Source organism: Centruroides sculpturatus, unplaced genomic scaffold, assembly GCF_000671375.1.
Source record: "Centruroides sculpturatus isolate CEXI.00-Female unplaced genomic scaffold, Cexi_2.0 scaffold401, whole genome shotgun sequence".
Lineage (NCBI taxonomy): Eukaryota > Metazoa > Arthropoda > Arachnida > Scorpiones > Buthidae > Centruroides > Centruroides sculpturatus.
In genome coordinates this window covers 131,102-154,512 of record NW_019384560.1, presented here as the reverse complement: position 1 = coordinate 154,512, position 23,411 = coordinate 131,102, and the positions used below count along the sequence as shown (strand labels likewise).

Sequence of the window (23,411 nt, the reverse complement as noted above, 5' to 3'; positions counted from 1 at the left end):
CGTGTTATACAATAATTACCTGTAATAGTATAGAGGGGGTGCATGTGACGTCACATGACTCCGCTCACATATGCAGAGACTGCGCAAAGAAGCGCGCGCCATATTGGTTGATGATTTCATGTTACCCTGATTGATCGAAAGGAATTTTACCTGGCTTTGCAGCCGATTTGAAAGGTAATGATTTGATAAAATGTAAAGAGAAAACTTATTTTATTGGATGGGATCCATGAAACAAACGGATTTTTCATCCAACGATTTAACCATGTGGCCAACTATAAAACGTAAATTATTAGGTTTTAACAACTAACGCTGTCACACTGGATCAGATGAAGGCATAGAAATCACTTGATGCTCATAATCAGTGGTGACCCGTTATTGGAAGCGGTGGAAGCGCCGCTTTCCTTGTATACATATTAATTTTAATTATATGAAAATAATCGCACAATCTTTTATTATAACTGCATTATTTACCTTATTACAAATTTCTATATTACATGTGAAAAAAAAATAAGATTGCTATTATATATTCGAATATTAGTAGCGGAGTGGAATCTCTGTATTGTCATATTCCAAAAAGCCAGATTCGCGCACGCGCTTTACAGAGCACCAACCTTACCCAGTTTAGCTGGTGGAAGCTACACACGTAACGCTTCCAATTCTATCCAGGACCGGTTCTGGGCTGTTAGCCGCCCTCGCCCGATTATGTGAATCACGAGTACATTTATAACTTAATCCAAACGATAAGAATTTACTGGTATGTTTTTATGATAGTTCTGTATAGTTGACAGGAATTTAAAAAAATCCATTAAAATGTTTGATATACAGTATTTATTCTGCTCTCCCATCTTATATTACAGATTTCGATGTTAAACCAGTGATATTACGATTTCTTATATCCCAACTTTAAGAGGGTGTAGAAAAAAACGTGTACAATTCTTCTATAATGTTAAAAAAAAGTTAACTGTTACTTTGGTAGCATCATTTATATCTAAATTTAATGAATGAGAGAGATGCACGAAGTACAGAAAAAGCTCTAGAATTTATTTTCCTTAAATTTACGATTTATGTAAAAATTTGTCTTTCCACTTTTTTCCCAAGACTACAAATATTCGAGTACAAAGTAACCGGTTTCGACTTATTTTTACTTAAGAAGTAGTTAAATAATTAAGCGATTAGGGAATTGGGGACATAAACAAAACCCTGACGAAAGAGCCGAAATTTTACTTAAACAAAAACTTAACCGAACCATCTCTAGCCGAGTACAGTGGAGACTGATTTCTTCATATTATTAATGTAATAAAGACAGAAATTTTTCCAGTTCAATGAGAGTGACCGAAAAGTTGTAAATTTTGGAAATTTCTGAGGACACCTGTCCTAAAACGAATTAGAAAACAAATGACTATTAAGTTTAACATATTTAGATTTTTACAGCTATGGTGAGAAACGTTTAAAATCTACAACATCCCTGTCGCATCCTTTGAGATATACTAGTGATGCGACAAAAGAGATGTTTGACATTGACCGATATCAGCACCCTATGGATTTGGCAGTCCGCATGTATGCACACTTTGCAACCGTCTAAGATTCCATCCATTAGCCACTCGTAGGGAGCTATTTAAGATTTAAAAAGTAAAGAATATTTTATATTTTTATGTACGATTCTTCACAAAACTACAGTATACTTAATTATAATTTTCTTTAAAAGTATATTCATACAATTGAATATTTTGTACCAAGTATGTACAATTGTACATCCATCACACATTTTATTTTAACAAGTAAGTTTTTATAATTTTATTTTTAATTTTAGCCCTTATATTGTGGCAAGCGATTTAGAATGTAATTTCGATATTGAAAATTTATTTTAAAAGTTTTGGCTCAAGACCATATAAACCATACAATGAAACAGAAAACATTATTAAAAGAGAAAGACCAATGCCTAAATTAAATATAAATACAGTACGTCAACACAAAAATTTGTTGGACATTTTCACAATAAAATTTATGAAGACGTAAAATGGCTTTGTGGATGCATAAAAATGCAAAAATTGTTTTGTTGGCCTTGCTTATTATTTTCAAATGAAATTAATGTGTGGAATAAGAATGGCTTTGATGATTTAAATAATTTGAGTAAAGCTGGCAAAAGACACGAAAATCGTAAATTTCGCATCGATTCTTTCGTAAAATTGAAGCAATTTGGAAATCAAAGTAGAACAGAATTCAACATTAGTAAACAATATAAAATAAATATTGAAAACTATAAGAAAGTTACGGCTAATAGATAAATTATATCCAAATTAGTAGATGTTATCAAAGCAAGAATTAGCATTTAGAGGGCATAGGGAATCTATTGAATCTAATGTAACAGAGATAATTATATTGAACTTGCTTATTTATTAAGTGCGTTAGATAATCTATTAATTAAAAATACATTTAGAGAAGTCTATGGTTTTTACTGGCTTATCGAACAAACGAATACGAATGGACCCTACACCATCATTGACTGATTGCCCCTGGAAGTCGACTTCTTACAGAAACTCAGCTTCCCTATCATCAAATGTCACGGCACGCCACTGCTCATAATTATTTGACATGCGGATTTATTCATGGTGATATTTTATCAAGAGCCGTTCGTAATGACTTAATTTTGCTTGTAGGAAAGGTACTGTACGTATCTTTATGTGAGACTTTCCGTTACTCATAACATAACTGTGTTAATATAAAGATGAATGTCGTACGCAGGGCCACCGCTAGTAATCGCGGGGGCCGGGTCAATTAGGAAATGCGGGGCCCTTCAAAAATATACATTATATAATTTTTACCACAATTTTATTCAAAAGAATAAATTAATTTAAAATGAAGATATTTCTTTTATCTATGTATACAAAAAATCCAATAATAAAATCACATAGATTATGTAGGCTAATTAAAAACATTAGAAATTTTCTTAATTTTTATTTCTGAATTTTTTAAAAGTATTAATTAAAAGAATTTTATCATTAAATTTATTCTCTGCGCTTTGCTTTCAGCGAAATCCTTCGTCAACATTTAATTTTTCGCATATTTTGTGTTTTATTCACAATAAAACACAAAATATGCGAATATTGACAATTCGGGACAGATTCTGCAATTTAGACATCGTATTTAAAACATTGTAATGGAGTCACATTAATTTAATTAAATCACTGCAGTATACGCACAAAATATTTTAATATCATCGTATAAATCGTTACCTTTAAATTCCGATTATCACCATTCCTCAGTGTTAAATCTAAATGTGTACAAAGACTGATAAGGTCACCTCGTTCATATTCTTTAATTAATATAGAAATATTGTGAACAAAATCAAAAATGGCACTATGCCCTTCAATTTATTTAAATCCTTCTTCTGTAGAGGTTATTCCTTGATTATTGCTAAAAAATGGTTCCCGTAGAAATTTGTTTCGAAAGTATTTGTACTTCCGAAACAAGTATGCTAGTGTTTGTTAAGTTATGGCAACGCAACACTTGGGCGATTTGCCTAGAGGAGATGCCGGGAGGTCTTTTTAAGGGAAACTGGCAGCTGTTTGGGCGTTACAGGTGGAGAAAACCCGGAAAACTCCACGTGGGCCAGCCCGTCCGAGCGAGGCGCGAATCCACGACCGAACTCCCAGTGTTCAGGGCACGAAGACCGCTTGGCCACTGGTGGGCACCCATTTGCTATTAGTATTGATTTTAAGAAACAATTTTCTCTAAAATCTTTTAAATAACTCTTCAATTTCTTTCATAGTGACATTACTAAACTAAACTAAATCGCTATCAGTTATTGTACACTTTTACTTATCTACCGCAGATCGTACCAAATAACCGCTGATACACGAATTCAAAATTACGGTAATTTCGAATATTTTAAGTTTTTCAAGTTTTTTTTAATCGAATTTTAACACAGCAAATAGTCTGTGCGTTTTTTTGTCACAGCTATTAACATTATTATCAAATACTTTAATGTTTAGTTCCTTTAAATTATTAGTATTATCATTTCTGTGCTATAAATGCCTAAATGTGGTACAGAGAATTATTGCGGTTCAATATAATTCCTATGGAACGATACGCCAAATTAACTTCAAAAGCGGGATGGCGTAAAAATAAAAAACTAAACTTTTTAAGAGCGGAGCTCCTTTAGACACGTGGTCCTGGGAAATTGCTCCAGTTGCCCGACTCTACCGCGGTTTTGGTCGTATGGCTAAGATGGCAAAAGCATTAGCCTGTAACTCTGGAAATCCGGAGCCACTCAAATTTTCGTGTAGATGATTATGTATAACGTACTGCAGACTCCGCCACGCGTTGTTGTGGTTCAAAATGTATGTATTATAAATGTATAACACTTCCCCCGTGGGTAGGGTTGCCACCTTTTTAAAATCGCTGACCCGGATGGCAGGTGGTTTGTTCGAACAGAAGTTCCTGACGCATGCGTGTATCATTTTGCAATGCGAAGATTAATTTGCAGTGCATGCTGGTTCTAAATCAGTTACAGTTAGCGACTAGGGAGACTTGGATTGGAGTAACGCAAGTGACCTAGCTCTATTGGATATCGGAGGTGTATATGATTACGAATGAACAGTACAAGCAAAAAAAAAAAAGTCGGCAGGTTACGCACAATATTCCCGGACGGCGAGTCGGATGGTAACACTATTCTGTGCTCATTTCAATCGGACTCTCCTGCCGCCCCCTACTCTACGCTACTGTCTTTAAGTCAACGACTACCACACTAGTAATTCGGTACATGGGGGAAGAAATATATGCGACGGTTTGCATATAATTTTGTATATATTCATTTCAATTTGCACAACCCAGAGAAATATTAATTAACCCCGGAGCCCGGAGATAACTCACTCAATCCCGGAGTCTCCGGGTCAAACCTGAACAGGTGGCAACCCTACCCGTGGGGGTGGGAATTTTTCAAAAAATCCCTTCTTAGTGTATATTCTCTTGACGTACCCTATTAAAACGCAATCAAAAACGCAAAAACCCGCATCTAAAATAGTATAAATAGAAGCAGTTCTTTACTGTAAGCCTTAATCCTAACCATCTCCCTTCAGTGCAAGGACTTTAAACTAGTATATAGTCCTTGCCTTCAGTGGGGTTGAATTTCGACATGTATATTATATAAAAACACGTGCTTATTCGAATGCAGCGTTGTGTCAAAATTTCAAAGGAATCGGTAGGAACAAATGAACATTACATTTTTATTTATATAAATAGATAGATGATGATCTGCTTTAGTTCATTTTCACAGAAAAGCATAATGCCTCACAGAAAAGCAAACTTAGGGCGTCGTACTCGTAGCGCCATCTGTTGGACATAAAAGCCTTAACCCTAGATGATATCTTTTAATTTATATGAATGTTTAACGGAATAATATACAGCCTATGTCCACCCTGAAGTTCCATTCTAAATATTGGTGAAAGAATTTTTGAAATTGGATGAGTAGTTTCAGAGATTACCCGCTACATACAAACTTACTTACAAACATTACCTCTTTATAATATTAGTATAGATGAGTCATTTTATCACGCAATCGCTTCCAATTGGGCCTGCTGAATCATAATGTATGAAAAAGTCCTCAAACTGGCCAGACAGCTGAGGCAATTAAAAACCTGAAAAACCTGGCCAAGATGGTTGGTGTCAACCTATTGTTCTGGACAGACTCCAGATCAAATCCGAAGAACTACCCCAGAAATTTTCGTGGACGGTCTCTCTCTCTCTCTCTCTTTTTTTTTGTGATGTAGCCAAATGGATAAACCACTGAATATTGACAGTTGGTTGCGGGTTCGCGCGTCAAAAATGGTATAGCCATGTAAGTTTTCCAGATTTTCTTTACATATCTAACATTAAATAGGAGCCAGTTTCCCAAAGAAAGTCTTCCCGAGATGCTGTTCAGATCGCCAATGTATTGCGCTGCCATATTCCGTCAATCCTATTGTATTTTTTAAAAAATCTTTCCGTCATGCGGGCACCAAGAGGGCCTTAATATCAAATATTTTTACACACACCAAATAGTTAAAATTTACTTACTCATTTAAAATTTTTTTCTTATTGACATGACTATGTCTTGTTTATAAAATCGTACTGCCATTTTATGTTACCAGCATAGAGGTATGAAAGAGTACATGTCGAGAGTTGATGTTTGGCACAGAGTATTAGGTGCCCAAATCATTTGCGCATAAAAAAATCCAGACTCGTAGATAGTCAGGGGACCGAGAACCGAGTCAAAATAAAATACAAAATGACGACCCTCTTCTACAAAACAGGCAAAACATGAACCTCACCCCACCGAAGTCAGGTGGGGGAGAGTACCACCCACTGTCATTCTAAGAAGTGAACTCCTGACCTTAGGACTGAACACGAAGTTTCTTCTGTTAAATAAAATTTGTAATCTAATTTTGTAAAATTTGGGAGTGCTTTAAATATGACATTAAAACGGTTTTATGTCGTTACAAGTGGGTTTTTTAAACATTATCTAGTATAGTAAAATCGTGGGACCGATAAAAATTTGACGTTATATTAGGGTTGTCGTTACGTTCGATGACGTTATAATCGGGTTAAACTGTATATTATTTGTGCAAAATAAAAAAAAATAATTTCGGACGATACAATAGCCACGATTATTTTTTTCAAAAACGGGAAATTTTCGTTACGCATCGACAAAAATTCAACCCGGGCCGACATGCAACGGAGAGAAATTTGGAAATTGGATAGGTTAATTTCATCGAAAATGCATCGTGGCCGGCAAAGTTTGAACGATCGCGCCCAAAAGCAGCGATACCAAAGAAGATTGGAGAATGAGAACGAGATCCGCCTTGAGCGTCAAAGTGATTCCATTTAGTAGTGAGTCTCTGAGACATAGTCTTGTCCCAAATACGGTTTTTCCGTTTTACTTGTATTTTATTTATTTATTTGTTTATTTATTTTTTCTTTGTATAAAAATATNCAAAAACGGGAAATTTTCGTTACGCATCGACAAAAATTCAACCCGGGCCGACATGCAACGGAGACAAATTTGGAAATTGGATAGGTTAATTTCATCGAAAATGCATCGTGGCCGGCAAAGTTTGAACGATCGCGCCCAAAAGCAGCGATACCAAAGAAGATTGGAGAATGAGAACGAGATCCGCCTTGAGCGTCAAAGTGATTCCATTTAGTAGTGAGTCTCTGAGACATAGTCTTGTCCCAAATACGGTTTTTCCGTTTTACTTGTATTTTATTTATTTATTTGTTTATTTATTTTTTCTTTGTATAAAAATATTATTAATAGAACAGAGGAGTGTTTACCTTAATTGTTTCTTATCAATAAAGTTCTTATTGTTGTTTATATTGATATTTAGGCTTTTGTAGTTATTTGCTATTCAATTTTTAAATTAAACATTATTAATTTTAATAAATACGGTTTACTATATTATCACAGCTGGATTTATACTTAATTAAGCTAAAGAAGTTGTATTTTCGGACCTCACGCTGTAATAGAATAGTTTAGAACCGGGTCTCACTCATGCTTTTAAATTTAAATGAATTTATATGAATTTCTAATGTAGGAGAATGAATTTCTTACATGTTTTAGCTAACACCACAACAAATTTAAATTGAAGAAAATAAAATATATTTTCTTATTTTTTATTAATTTTTATTTAAGAAAATAAAATAACAATTATTTTTATATACAGATTTTACGTCAATTTGCTTAATAATCTCGAAAACAATTCAATTCTCTTTTTGCACGATTTGCTTTGATTTGACACGTTGCAATAAATTTGCTTTTTTCAAAATCGCCGTTTGATTTTGATTCCACAAAAATATTTACACTTCCTTTTCTAGAAAATTTCTCCTAAAAAGTCCTTAGAATTTGTTTTAAAAATTTTTTCCTCCCTATAAGCACTAAGAAGCCACACATCGTGAGTTCAGCAAGGCCCACAATGAGAACGACGGGATAGTGATACATCTGAACAATATATGTGAGACCGTCTATGAAAAATTCCTGAGATTTTATGGGATTTGATCCCTGCTCGCCCAGGATTGGATTGCATTGATGGAATAAGAAAACGCAACACTAGTGTGATCCGGGCTGTGGAGTCGGAGTCGGAAAAAATGTGTCGACTCCGATTCCGACTCTTGCATTTTAAATTTACTTTAGTTTTTTTATTTAAATGAAAGAAAATTTATTATATATTTATTAATTTTTTAAAATCTTTTTGTATTTTCTTATAATTCATTTATTTTAAATACAAAATGCATCAATTTAATTTATTAAATATGTAGTATTCTTTGTAGTATTTCTGTTTAGTAGTTAAATTATTTTGACCCAATTGAATTTGAATATTTTTGAATCATTCCTTTATTATCCTTGCTCTAAATAAGTACTCTATTTTTTCTGAATGAGCCAGACTAATTGATCAGAGTACATATTTTTCTTTTCTGAACAAGGGGCTGAAGTAGCTAGCTAGATCGCTCACTATTTAGTTGGACTAACTCTTCTGAAAGGGTGAAGTTGAAGTGCAAATGCTGTCGAATATATGTAGATGTAGAATTTCATCGCCCCCTTTCTCCTCTTACTAAATATTTCTTAAATTTTTTTTATAGAAATAAATATTAATGTAAGTTAAATATTAAAAATACTAACTATAAAAGTATTTGGGTAAACGCCCCAGGCTCCTTTCAGAGTTCAGAGTAGGGTACCCCACCTATGAGCCCCTCTGCCCCCTTAAAATGACTTGGTATCTAATTTTGCCGGAGTCGGAGTCTAGTGTTTTTTTACCGACTCCGCAGCCCTGGTGTGATCTACAAAAGAGTTACCTCACGGGAGGACTTTGTATGGGAAACTGGTTCATATTTTGGAGTTAGATAATTGAAGGAAACCCAGAAAACATCGCGTGCCCAGCTCGTTGGTAAGATGAGAACCAATTACTATAGATCGGTGATTCTATCCGCTCTTACATAGCATTCAGGCCGCCAGAATTTTCATTTAAGATTTCTATATACGCTCAAGTAAATTTTAAGATTTGGTTGTTTTTCAAGACTTATTTGAACGTGTGTAGCAAACACAGATTACTCTCTTAATTTGTGATAGTGACAATGTGAAGCAAGGTGTGTAACGTCGGAATTTTTCATTCCAATTTTATCTCGCAATCGAAACAGTCAGAAAAAAAATTTTTTTTTATTTAATTCGAAGTTTAACTAATTGTTTGTACGATTGAAAATTTTCCGATTTCTTTCAACACAGAATAGTTTTTGTTTCCCATTTAGCGTTAGCCCGAAAGCTGGAAGTATTCTGATGTTTATTTTAAAAAACATTAGGCCTAATAAAAATAAAATTCGTATGAATAATACAAAATTCTTAAATTTTGCTGATGAATTACAATCGTTCATCTCTTAATTTATTAACTACAGTTGAAATATTTTGTTTAAATACCTCTTATTACGTAAGTTATTAATTGGTTTATCGTATTGTCATTGGTTTTTAAAGTCTGGAACCAATCTTCTATTTTTTATAAGGGCTTTATTTTTATTTACACCAATTTTCCTCGTGTGAAGTACTTAAATCGATTAAGTAATGCATTGAAGTTTTTGTATTTTATATAAAAAAATTTTAAAAAATGACTAAACGCACTTACAACTTTATATTCATTATAAAAATATCGTATGAAATATTTACAAACTATTTTTAAACATGAAATTCCATTTAAAAAAATATATATATTTTTTCTATTACAAAACTAAATTTATATACATTATAATAATATATATTTTCATGTTAATAATAAACCGGATAGCTAATAATAACGAGTTAAATATTAAAACATACTAGATTTAATGTATATTGTTTCAATTCGCACTTATAAAATAGGAATAAGGAGTACAGTTGCGTAAGTATTGTTTTTTCTGACTTTCGAAAATAATTTTGACGAGTGAAGTACCGGAATAAGAATGACGTCAATCGACGTCACAAATTATCTCGCCATTTCGATTGAGAACGAGACGAGATTTTGTAAAGTCTTGGATTCGAAAAGTAGAGCGGAGGTTTTAGCTTGGAAGATTTAAAAAAAATGTCGGAAAAAGAATGATTATACCCATTAATATACATAGGTAATAAAAAATGAATGTATATCAGTTCGAAATATCTAAAGTAATTAGGCTTAAGTAATTATAAAAATATATTTTTTTTAATTCTCTTTGTATACATTAATATGTAATCTACATATATAGGAATTTCTTGTAGGTGTTACTTTTAAGTAAATTGTACATAGATTTGTGTATGTATAAATTAACTAAAGTTAACACTTACTAAATGATCTAATTACATGGTAAGTCTTGCTTGTTTGTAAACACTAATTTTTAATTATCATTTAAAATAGTAAGCAATTACCCAAAAATCTTTAATTATTATTACATAATGTGCTGTTTGTATATAAATAAATCTATACTTTTCCGTATATATTTGAAATTTTGATATGTGATTGTATGGAAAATGGTAATATATATAAACTTCACTATTTTGCTTATTTGCTTTATATTATTAAAACATTTTATTTGTTGGATTCTTTTACTTAATTGGTTTTTATAAACTGTCTACTGTATGTTTGCATAAATTTTATTATGTAGGCAAATAATATACCATGTTGGTAAAGAGATGTAATCACTATGTTGAATTTTTGAGAACGAGTTTGATAAATTTCCTTTCTTTCAAGTAGCTGACTTTTCTTTATTTGAGGTCATATCTGATTTTTTTTTTAATAGGAGAACAAAGCACAATATAAAATGTAATTATAGATGCAATTAAAATTAAGCCAATAAAAATTTTCATAAAGAACTAGATAGACAGACTTTCTAGATTTTTTCTATTTAGTTCCAGAGTTATTTCAAATCTATCTTATAGAAAATAAAAAATAATTGCTATTTTTATTTCAAGAAGCTAACACTTTTTATTAAACAAAAGAAGCATTTTTAATCAAATATCTAACTCTGTTCAGCTTAAAACCATTGGCTTATTTTTTAATGTATTTACTTTATATGTTCTTTTTTTATGTCATTATAATTTTTATTATAATAGTAATTTTAATCTACTGTCAGAACATAATTAAAAATTTTTATTCTTTAGTTCCAAGAATTTAATTTGAATTTTATTCCAATATAAGAATTATACAGTTCTACATCATTCTAAACTCTTAAATTGATGGTTCTAAAATAAAGACAGTAAAATATTTAACAAAAAACATTGCTTTTTTTTGTTTGTTTAATAATAAATGTTGGCTTCTTAAGTAAGCATTAATTTGATTTATTTGTGTAAAGAGGGCTCCTAGTTTTGTGAATTTTTATAATTGACATTCTGTAAATTGTAACTGCTTAGAATTCTGTTTACATAAAATATCTTAGTGAAAGCATAGTTCATTTATCAATTGATAAGAAATTAATTTGTAATTTTGCTAATATCTGTGTAGTATACTATATATTTTTATATATATTGACATTTTTCACAATGCATTTTGACATTAATTAACAAATTTTTATATTGGAATAATTATAGTTTTAAAAATAATGTTTTAGAATTAGTAGATTTAAAGTATTGTTGAATTCATAATTTCAGTAAAGATAACCTTGGAAATCTACAATTTGATTGGTTCAGTGATCAGTTTTTTAATTAAATCATACTGATTTTTTCCAATAATATTCAATAATCTGTAATAGTTACAAGAAATAAGAAATAATGTTTTTTTAAAGGAAATTTTGTAATAAATGATATTTTTATAGCTATGGTTGAAAAGAAAATATTAATTTTTCAGAAAGGAAAATGATCAGAAAAGTGTTTAAAAAATACAACTATAAAAGTTTAAATTTTTAGTGTAAGAACCATGCTTGAAAAGCAAATAATCAATCTAATTTTTTCTAATGATCTACTCCAAATAATCCTAGAACTTGCATCTCTTTTATATCTGTTGATTTCATTCCAGATCTAACAACTCTAGTTTCTGCAGTTAATTTACTCATAACTCAAACAACATTTATTCAGAAATGTCTATTTTATTGATACTGTTAATGTTACATACAATCTCAGTAATCCAACACACATTGGAGCAGAACAATGTTGGATTAAGAAGATTGTCAGATTATTGAAAGTAAGGTGAATTCAATGGTTTAATCATTTGGAAAGAAAAACTTTATTTATTTGCATGAAATTAATACATTATAGTAAGTTGGACTTCTGGTCAAAAATTGTGCATTGCCATTGCTGGTAATCAATATTGTGAAATTGGTAAATTTCCACTAAATTTAGTGGGAAATAGAAGCAATCATGGAAAATTCAGTGGAACGTATAGTATTTTTGATGGGAAATTTTGGGGGATTATTTTCATATTTATGCAATATTGTGTTATATGACACTGTATCTTTTTTGAGCAGTCTAAGATGAATAATAATATGACCAAACTCATGCTCAACATCATGCCATGTTTAATGGAAAGATGTTCAAATTTTATGGAAACTGGAGTTTGAACTAGTGGAAAGCTTGTCTATGACTTGGCAACAATGCCATAATACACAAGATTGACTAGTGTTGGGTTTCTGGACATACAAAACTAGCAAATGGCCAGATTAGAGATTGTGCTGTATTATTATTATTTTGTTTCAGCAAATGAAATGCAATCTGAATTTAATCATTCTTCATTTTGCATCTATATTTAAATAAATTGAGATAATTTATTTGACACTGATTTCAAAAAAGCATTTGAAGAGTTATTGTTAAAAAGTTTTAAATATTTTAATACAGTAGACTCTGATTATCTAAGGTAATGTGGACCACAGATAACTGAAAACTTGGATGAAATGGTGGCAACCAATGTTCCCTCCAACTTTTTTTGTAGCTGAGCGGAACATATACTTCTCTGAGCAAAAAAGCTTTTTGCTGAGCAGATTCTGAGCATATATATAAAATCTTATTTTTTGCTATAAAAATTAAAATAATTAATATTAAGGTAGAGATTAAAATTCATTTTAAAACAAACTTCCATACGAAATATTATCTTTTGTCAATGATTTAATGTACTTAATTGAAATATACATAGCAATAATCATGTTGCAGACAGAGTGAAAAATAATTAAACAATTCAAATCAGTGTGGAAGCTCGCCTGCGCGATGCACAAATTCTCGTGCGCGGCAACAATTTGAGCAGTGCGTGGCCGCGCAGCTTAGAGGGAACATTGGTGGCAACAACCATTTTAGATTAAAAATTACACATATAAAGATTTATATGGTATCTTTAGATCCTCTTATTTACTTTATTGAATTTAATAATGTTGTTAATAGTATAAGAGCAACAAGTTTTACATCATTTATTATTACAGCTAATATGTACAGTACAATAGTTTGAGAATAAAAATGCATATTTTGTAGTTAAATTTTAATATGAATGATTTGTCTGATATTGAAGTTAAATAATAAAAGGTAACAGAAACAAATCATTTTGTAATATATGTTATTGTTTAAAATTTTTTAATGAATTACAGAATAAGAAAAGTAGTGTATTCACTTTATTGGTTTGCCTTGGTTAATTGGTGTTCTACAGTGTTCTATGTTGAAGAAGCCTAAATTTAAGCAGAAAACATTTTATTTTACTTATAATTTTTTGGTAACCTGAAAATGACAATGCTTTTGAATTAATTATTAATGTTTCAAATGTTTGTCTATTAAGATAAAACTTTAGTAGTCTTTCAGAGTATTGCTTTGTTATTTATATATAGCTTAATACAAAATCACATTTATAGATTTACTGCCAGATTTAAAAAATGCTTATACATTATTATTGATAAAATATTAATAATTTTTTAAAATAATAATTGTAACAGTTCATCAAAAATCATATTTATCCAATGAAAGAATAAAATGCATATCTAATGTAGGATGTGATATTAGTGCCAATAAAGGTATTATTTGGCATAATTTATGTAAAATTCATCCTTATTACTTTATTATTTATAGTGAGAACAATTTTATTTAACACAGTAAAAAAATTTCAAATGGTTTTATTATTCTGCTCTGTTATCTTTAGTTACTAATAAAATTCCACTTTTTAGTATCCTAATTGTAATATATACTGAGAGTTATATTGAATGCTTAATAATACTTAATAATTAATTTTAATTTACTTACTTGATTTATGAGTAATTATCATAGCCTTTAGATTAATTAAAATATTAAATTGAAATCTGTAAAAATATTAATTTATTTTTACAGATATTTTAAAATTAAAGTTTAAACTAATAACTAATGATTTTATTCAAGAAATAGTTGAAACAGAATACAATGATATATTTATGTTTAAAACATAAAATCATAATCATTAGTAAATTTTCCATTTTTAGATTTTAATGTCTGATTTTAAAAACATTTTGTGCTATGTATATATTATGAGTTTTTGATAAATTGATATTTATTTCAGCAAAATTGACATATCTCTAACAATCATGAAATGAGAACAATTGATCATTTTATATTGTCTTAATATGCTGTTCAGTATATTAGTTGCATTAAATCATATATTAAATTGCTAATTGTATGTATTGACAACAATCAAAACTCATTTTTTAATTAAGTGCAATGAGTAATTTTAGCAATCAGTAATTTTCTAAAGGTACATTTTAAAACAAAAAATTCAATATTTATCTGACAAGTATTAAGTAAGAATCAAATAAAACCAATTATTTAGCTAAATTTAAATTAGATTAGAAAACTTTTTAGTATTTTCATCTCTTAAAATACATTTCTAAATCTGAATAATATAACAGGAAATGGTATATATAATAAGCTCTTAAAATATACTATATTATACAATTGTGACTATGCAAACAAATCTTTGTATAAGAAAAAATTGGATTAGAAACTAAAAACTACAATGAAAAGTGTTTTTTATAATGAATACTACTGAATAATTAAAGAAAAAAATCTGTTTAATTCTTTACAAAATTTGTTCAATAAAGTTTTAGAAATTTTTGATGTTAAAGTAATGGAAAAGCACAGATTAAAAATAAGTTAACTGAAAACATCACTGTATTTTCAAAATTAGTTTTTTATTCAAAAGTTTAATAAAATATTGGTTCTGTTTTCCAATATGCTTTAATAATTTATGTAAAATTTATTAATTTCATTAATATTCAAATTACAGTTTATTAGTTAATAGATTTATAAAATCTTAGATTCATTACTTGAAATTCTTATTAAAGTTCAAAATCTGAATTCATGTACAGTACATATACTAACTACTATTGTCTATTTCTTAATTTATTTTCTTATTTAAAGACATATACTATATTATTATGACATTGCTATAAATTCAATGATTTTTAAAAAAGATGACTAGATAAATCTTGAATTGAATTTATCTATAAGAAATATCAAGCATCTTTAAATTAGAGAGATGTTAAGTAAAAACGTTTTTGCTGTTTTATTGACATTAATATTAATATGTTGAATTTATTTTCATATTTTTAATTTAAAAAGTAAAGAAAAATTTAAGTATAAAAAATTGGAAAATTTATTAAAAAAATAGCATTTAGTAAATAAGTACAGCCTGATTTTTGTAGAACAATAATAATCTAGTAAAGAAATAATAAAACTAGAAACTATACTTAAGAAACCCAGTTAACAGAGGAATCTTATTGTTTTGATTTTATAATTTTGAATACCTTTTTATGATTGGTAACAAAACTGTATTATCAAATAAAATTAAAAATACATTTTTGCTATTGTTATTGAAATTTTATTTCCTGGTATATAAACATTGAAAAATAACATAGATAAGTGAGACTATCTTTATCAATTCAAACATAAAGTAGTTCCATAATCTTAATAAACTTGAATATAATTACTTTTCACAGCATATCTATTAATTTCATTTATAAGTGTTAGTCAACTATTAATCTTGCATTTGTCTAGATATATCTATATATATATATATATTTCCATTATATTATTTTACCAGGCAACCAATGTTCCCTCCAACTTTTTTTGTAGCTGAGCGGAACATATACTTCTCTGAGCAAAAAAGCTTTTTGCTGAGCAGATTCTGAGCATATATATAAAATCTTATTTTTAATGGTGGCAACCAATGTTCCCTCCAACTTTTTTTGTAGCTGAGCGGAACATATACTTCTCTGAGCAAAAAAACTTTTTGCTGAGCAGATTCTGANACATAGATAAGTGAGACTATCTTTATCAATTCAAACATAAAGTAGTTCCATAATCTTAATAAACTTGAATATAATTACTTTTCACAGCATATCTATTAATTTCATTTATAAGTGTTAGTCAACTATTAATCTTGCATTTGTCTAGATATATCTATATATATATATATATTTCCATTATATTATTTTACCATTTTCCATTATATTACATTAATGGATATATATATATATAAAGTATTGATATGTTAATATTAAAGTTAGAAAATCCATATTTGCAAGTTACTAAATAAGTACTAATAGGTAAATTTTAACATCTTTTACTTTGTTTGAATTCTTTGAATGTTCTTATTGTTTTGATTTTAAATTTGTTCTTTAATGGCTGTATTTTTGAATGTGACATTAAAATCAATAAAAATATTTGAATTTAACTTGTTTCATTTTCTTTTCATTTAATTTGCCACTTGAAAATTAATTATGTAGTGGATTATTAATAGCATAAGGTGTGTATATAATGATTATTTTGATGGATAGTTGTTATTTCATCATTAATAATACAATTTATTTATTTATTTTTTCTAAAGGAAAATTCAGAGTCAAAATTTTTTAGTACAGTAGCAAAATTTAATTATATTTAATATATTCAAGATATTAGCTGTACTGAAAGGATGTCAAGGCTAAGAGTTTTTTTTATCTTTAGTATATTGTTATAAAAAGCATTTGTTGCTTTTAGTAATAAACTTTCCTAATATACTGTATACATTTTCTTTTTATTTTTGAAAGAAACTAAAACCTGAAATTAAACAAACAATAGTACACAATTTAATAAGAACATAGTATATAAGCATAGGAATACTAATAAATTGAAAATAGCTTTTTTTTGTAGTAGTAGTAGTAGTAGTAGTAGTAGTAGTAGTAGTAGTAGTAGTAGTAGTAGTAGTAGTAGTAGTAGTAATGATTTAAGATTGTAGTGTAATTGCATGCATAATATAAACTTGCTGTTTTCTTATTAATTACTTTTAAAAAAATATAAATTTCAGCTATTTCAGTTATGCTTAATTTAATTAATTTAAATATTCAGAATTTCTAAGTTTTAATTTTTATGCTCATCATGTTGGTTTAGGTCTGATGTGAAGGACAATAGGTCTTTCTGCTTTATTCTTGTTTTTATAAATCTTGTTATTTTAATGTTCTATAGATATATTCTATACAATATTTTAATTTCTTCTTTATACACTACTTTAAAAATACCAGTTTTACCAAAAGATTTATCATTTTGAGATAAGATAAAAGTGGTTGGATTTCATTTTGGCCTACACAAATATATAATACCATAGTTCAAAGTTAAAACATGAAAAGCAACTGACTAAATAATTCCAGTTGCTACAAAACCTAAAGAACTAGATAAAAAATAATTCATTTGCATTGACTAAAGTATGTTATTAGATATGATTTTGATACTATTACAAACTGTTTATTAAAGTGAGTTTCTTAACAAATTTCTCAGATGATGATTATTTTTATTTTTTAAGCTGTGATTTTTTAAATATAAAAATCTGTCTGCTTATTTATATGTTATATATATATATATATAAAATTTTAATGTCGGTTTTAAATAAATATACTCAAGTGAACAGAAATTTCTAACAGATCATCCAAAAGGTGATATTATTCTTATTATCTAAATAGGCCTAAGTGTGATAAAGTAAATAGCTTTCTTGATTATCACATTTGAATTTTTCATGCATCTATTTTACTAGCTCCAGGAAATCAAACATTTGTATTTATAATAAATGCATTTATATATTAGATATGAATGATACAATCATTATCATTGAAATTGCAATTACCAGTACATTCTAAGAACATAACTAATTCAAAGCTTTAGTAGTAAAGTTTGGATTAAAGTTTCAATGATTAAAGTCATACAAATTTACATTTTATATTAGATTCAATGTAAAATAAAATATTAAATAACAAAATAATATATTAAATAACAAAATAATATATTATTATTTTGTTATTTAATATTCATTTTATCTCTTACAATAGGTCAAAACATTTTATCTCTTACTACTCAGCAGACTCATTGTAAGTCTGGCCAAATCCATGGTGGGCATGGAAATGGCCCTCTTAGTGATCATATGGTAGAGTCAAAAATGAAAAAAAAAAATTTATAATCAAAATTGCTTCCAAGTTAATAACAATTACAGGAAATCCTCTTTAGTTCGAAATTCAAGAGACAAAAAAATTGCGACTTCGAATTATCTGAGATTTGCATATACAGTCAACTCCCCTATAATACAGGTTCATATAATGCAGATTCGTATATCGCAGCAAAAAAATTGCGACCGTATTCGTATAAAGACGCTAAAAGAGACTTGTAAAATGCGGTAAAACGTCATCGCCGACTCGTGTCGCGATAGGATTGGTCGAATCTGGACCAATAGTAGACAAGCAGTCGAACTACTTACACACTACAGAGAGTTTAGGTGGGTAAGTTGAGTTTACTATCGTCTGTACAGTATATAAATTAGGTACTGTAAGTCTAATATAGTACTGTAATTTTATACATTTCTTGTGAAAAAACATTTCTTATTCAATGGCCATAAAAATTATTTCTATTAATGATGTTTCCAAAGTTCAATGAATTTTTCTCAGAAAAATAACTTATCAGAAAATGCGCCCTCTGTTTGGTGCGCTGCTCCACAACGAAAACAAGCTTAATTAAGCAATAGCGTTGTCAAACGGTGCACACTCGGTAAGTATCCTACAATTTTTTGTTTATAGCATAGTTTATATGGATTATTCCCAAAAAATTATACGTATTTCGGAAATGTTGAGTCGAATTAGTCTAGAATCAATTAATTTTATGGAAGAAAACCTTTCAAACAGCCGTAGTCTGTAAATTGCATACATGCCAGGCTGTGATTGGCTCGTGTATTTAAAGATTCCTACAATGTGAAATTCTTATAAAGTGGAACGTATCTACCACGTTATAGGGGGGTCGACTATATCTGCATAATATGCCAAATGCTATGTAACTGATGTAATTTATTAAGCAAATGGAATATGGCTACGTGTACAGAATGCTATTTTTGTTAATTAATAATAATAATATAAATGTGAAGGTAAACAGTATGTGTTTGGTAAGCTGGTAAGAATCTCACAGGTTGCCAGATAGGTTTTATAAAAAGTAAATTAGAATTCCTCAAAATGTAGGCCAAATTATTTTAAAAAGTGGCCCAAATGTAGTAGCCTAGAGTCCTACAAATATCTCAATCTACTAATTGTAGCCCAATCTTTCAATCCCAAAACCTAGATGTGTTTTATGAAATAAGAGAAAAAAGGGTAGTCCCTATGTAAGGTGACACCTGAAAATGTATTACTGTAAAAGCAAAGTCATATTGACCAGATTAGAGTTGTTCTTGTTCTATTGTTCTCTTAGTGTGGAGACACTGATCTAAATCAGTGTTTCTCAGTGGGGGCGATATCGCCCCCATGTGGGCGTTTTTCCATGTTGAGGGGCGATTAGTAACAATTTGTATTTTGGGGGGCAAAAAACAATTTTCTGGGTGATATAGTAAAACATTATATTAATAATAATTAGATATTTTATTTGTTATATTGTACAATAATTAAACAAATAACATTATACTAGTCACTAGTCTATTCAATGCAGTACGCATTTGGCATTAGCCTTGTCCCTTGGCATCGGGATTTTGTAGTGAAAGGGGTGATATTACGTAACAGTTTTGCTGAAGGGGGCGACGATTCGTTAGAGGTTGAGAAACACTGATCTAAATGAACAAGTTAACATATGTGTATCACAGTTTGGACAGAATTTTCACTTCGATATTCAAAGTAGTCATATTTCAAACTAACTGAATTCCTTAACATGTAAATATCTATTTCTTGGATGGGACAAAAGTACAGTGACAAACTAATGGAATTTCGAACTGTCTGAGTTCGAATTAATGAGGATTTCCTGTATATTGTGGAGAAGATTGGTATTTCATGGTATATGCAAAATAATACACTTTTGGCATATATTGTAATACATTTGACTGTAAAAGATATTTGTATTAGTTTTATCTTTTACTTGTATGTATCAAGAAATTCAGAGTAATAGCCACAATTTTTCATTTTTTGAGTAGTTAATATAAATTCATGTAATATTTAAAAATTAAATATCAATTGTTTAAACAAATTTGAATACTACCTGCATAATTGTGAAATGAACAAACAATAATTCAATTCTTAACAAAATTAAACAGAGAACAAATACCTCTTGAATTGTAGAGAAGAGATCTTAGCAGAAGGAATTGGTAGATATTTGTTCTATTGTATAGAAACTTACATACGTCAATGAAACAAATTTTATGAAGATTGCTAATTAAACATTGCTATTTTATAAAATATTTTTTCTACAAGTTTGTTATANTTTTTTAAAAAAAAATTTTTTTCGTGCAATGTAAGTTTTAATTATAAATTTTTTTCATTATACGACAAACATTGCAAACTATTATTTTATAGATTATTTTTCAAATATCTAACAATTATAAGATAGCAAAATGTAAAAAATATTCGGGTAAAAATTAAGGAAGTTACAATAACGCAGGGCGTTTCCAGGGAATGCTTATTAGTGATGAGTACCCCTTCATATCAAAGAAATCTGTTTTGTTACTTAAAAATAAATATAACAACGTAACTTCATAACTAAATATAATCGCATGACTTCAATTAGGTAACTAAAGTAATCATAAGGTCATTGAGTAACATTCTCCGAAAAATGGCTCGCGCTTTATTCCCCCCGAATCTGCCAAGATCAGCACCCGTATTTTCATAATCCTGGGTTCGCCATTGCAATACCAGAATATACCATACTCTGCGACCAGAATAGCCTAATTTTCTTAGCTGTTACTATGCTATATTTTGATACTAGTCAGTCATTTTTTCATATTAGTCATACGTCAACCACACCAAACACTCTTCTAATTTATTAAGTAAAGTTGAGATATTTTGTTTAAATATATCCTATTATATTGCTTGGTTTATCCGTAATATTGTACTGATTTTTAAGGTCTGAAACCAGTCTTCCATTTTTCCATACGAGCAGTATCTTTCTTTTACACAGATTTTTCAGGAATATATCCACTATGTAAAGTATTTTTATTTGATTTTATTTTTGAATGAAGTAATAATATTTAATTAATATAAAAGTTATACGTATAATTAAATTATAACTATTTATTGTACGACTTTCCTAGAAAACAATAAAACATCTAAGTCTAAAATAGTCCTACCTTGCAATTTATCTTAGAATGTATGACCAAGTTTTGACTTCTATTTTCTTACACTAGTTCAGAAAATATTCATTGACATCAATAGATTTACCAATACTTAACAAAAAATGTGGATGAGATCAGGTTCATTTACATTTTTTTTTTTCTTAGGATCTTAGGATCGGCGTATTGTTTTCTATTTTATATATTTTGTTTCAATACAAATATTAATGCATCTCATAGTATAAATTTATTTATTTTGTATCGCACTCCCAACATTAATTTATTTGTGCTAATTGTAAGTTTAAAATAGTACTCTAGTTTATAATAATTTTTGTTATTTTTTAGGCACAGTATTTCCTTATCCAAATGCCATTTTAGTGAAGAACTTTGTTGATAATACATTTAAATTTTATTTTATCACAACAATCATGGAAATTATTCCAGCAAACAACACTCGTGAATTAACACTGTGTGATCTACCACTTGAAGTTATAGAGATTATTTTTAGGTGGCTCTCATTTGAAACAATTGGAAAAATACGATTGGTGAGTACAAAATATTTCAAATTTATTTTTATATAATTTTTATTTTTATACTTTTAATTTCATTGTGAATATAATTATTTTTTCATGTAACTACATTTGTTGATTAATCACAACTTTATATGTACGAGGATTATTTTTTTTCAACCTCCACTAACGCATGAAAAAAAATTGGAAGCATATGAGACAGAGACAGGGTACACATCTAGTTAGTAGTATAGTCCCTCACCATTTAGCATTGTGCCAAGGTATTTTAGACATTTGCTACTCTGCAATAAGCATGTAAACATGATGCCACCAATCCTGTCTCCCGCCAACTGTGAAGTATACAAGCAGTAATTCGATTTCTACATTCCAAAAAGCTGAATGGAGGTGAAATTCATTGAAGGATGTGTAATGTGTATGGTGAGAACCTCATGAGCTACGAATGTGTGCATGAATGGTACAGGAAATTCAAACAAGGACATGACAGTGTTCATGATGAGGGTGGTCAAGGGAAGAAGTGTGTGATGACCGACAATTTGGTGGGAAAAGTGGATCAATTGGTGCAAAAAAGGTGTCGGTTCACAATTTCTGAGCTCAGTAAGAAGTTTCCTGAAATTTCAAGGTCCACACTTTATACTACTGACTGACAATGTTAAAGGTTGGTTGAATGGCTTGGTGGCAACATTCTTTGATATGAGTATACAAAAACTGGTGTCACGATATGATGTCTGCCTGAATCGACAAGGCAATTATGTGGAAAAATAGGTGAAGACTGTAACTACCTTCTACAAATAAAGTGGTTTTGTTCTTCGTTCTAGTTTTTTATTCTGGGTCGGTGGAGGTTGAAAAAAATAACCCTTGTAGATAAATTATAGTTTATCAAATTGATTGATTGGCACTATTATATGTATATAATTAATAAATTATTTATTTTTATGAATTTCATAATTGACTTATACAAATCTATATAACCTGTAATGATTCTTTATACAGTAGAGTGTCGTTTATCCGAAAGCCGATCAACTGAAACGTTGGTTAACCGAAAGCATTCCAGTCAGACTGTGTCATGCTGAATCGAATGTTTTTGATACTAGATTAACTTCCAAAATATAATTTTTTGTTTTTATATTTTTCAATATATTACTGTATTTTGTTTGTACAAAATAAAGAAATAATTTTTAATGATACAATAGCCATGATTATTATTTTTAAAAATTTATATTAGGCTTAACATTGATGAAAATTCAACATGATGTGACACACAACGGAGAAAAATTTCAACATGGGATAGGTTATCCGAAAAATAAGTTATCCGAACAACTCCAGTCCACAATTGATTCAGATAAACGATGCTCTACTGTATTTTCATTGAAAATATAATTCTACTTAATTT

General features: G+C 29.2%; 1 protein-coding gene across 2 annotated transcripts in view; it reads left to right on the top strand.

The window, feature by feature from the left end:
* Positions 1–9,959: 9,959 nt before the first annotated feature.
* LOC111623951 (F-box only protein 28-like) overlaps positions 9,960–23,411 on the top strand; it is a 39,161-nt gene continuing 25,709 nt past the window's right edge. Inside the window, exons 1-2 of one of the 2 annotated variants that reach the window (XM_023366691.1) lie at positions 9,960–10,116; positions 21,837–22,036. In XM_023366691.1, the coding sequence (XP_023222459.1) occupies positions 21,920–22,036 (117 nt within the window). In that variant the 5' untranslated portion in view covers positions 9,960–10,116; positions 21,837–21,919. Of the gene's footprint in view, positions 10,117–10,313; positions 10,335–21,836; positions 22,037–23,411 lie in introns of those variants that run through there. The other variant, XM_023366692.1, reaches the window with a different exon arrangement.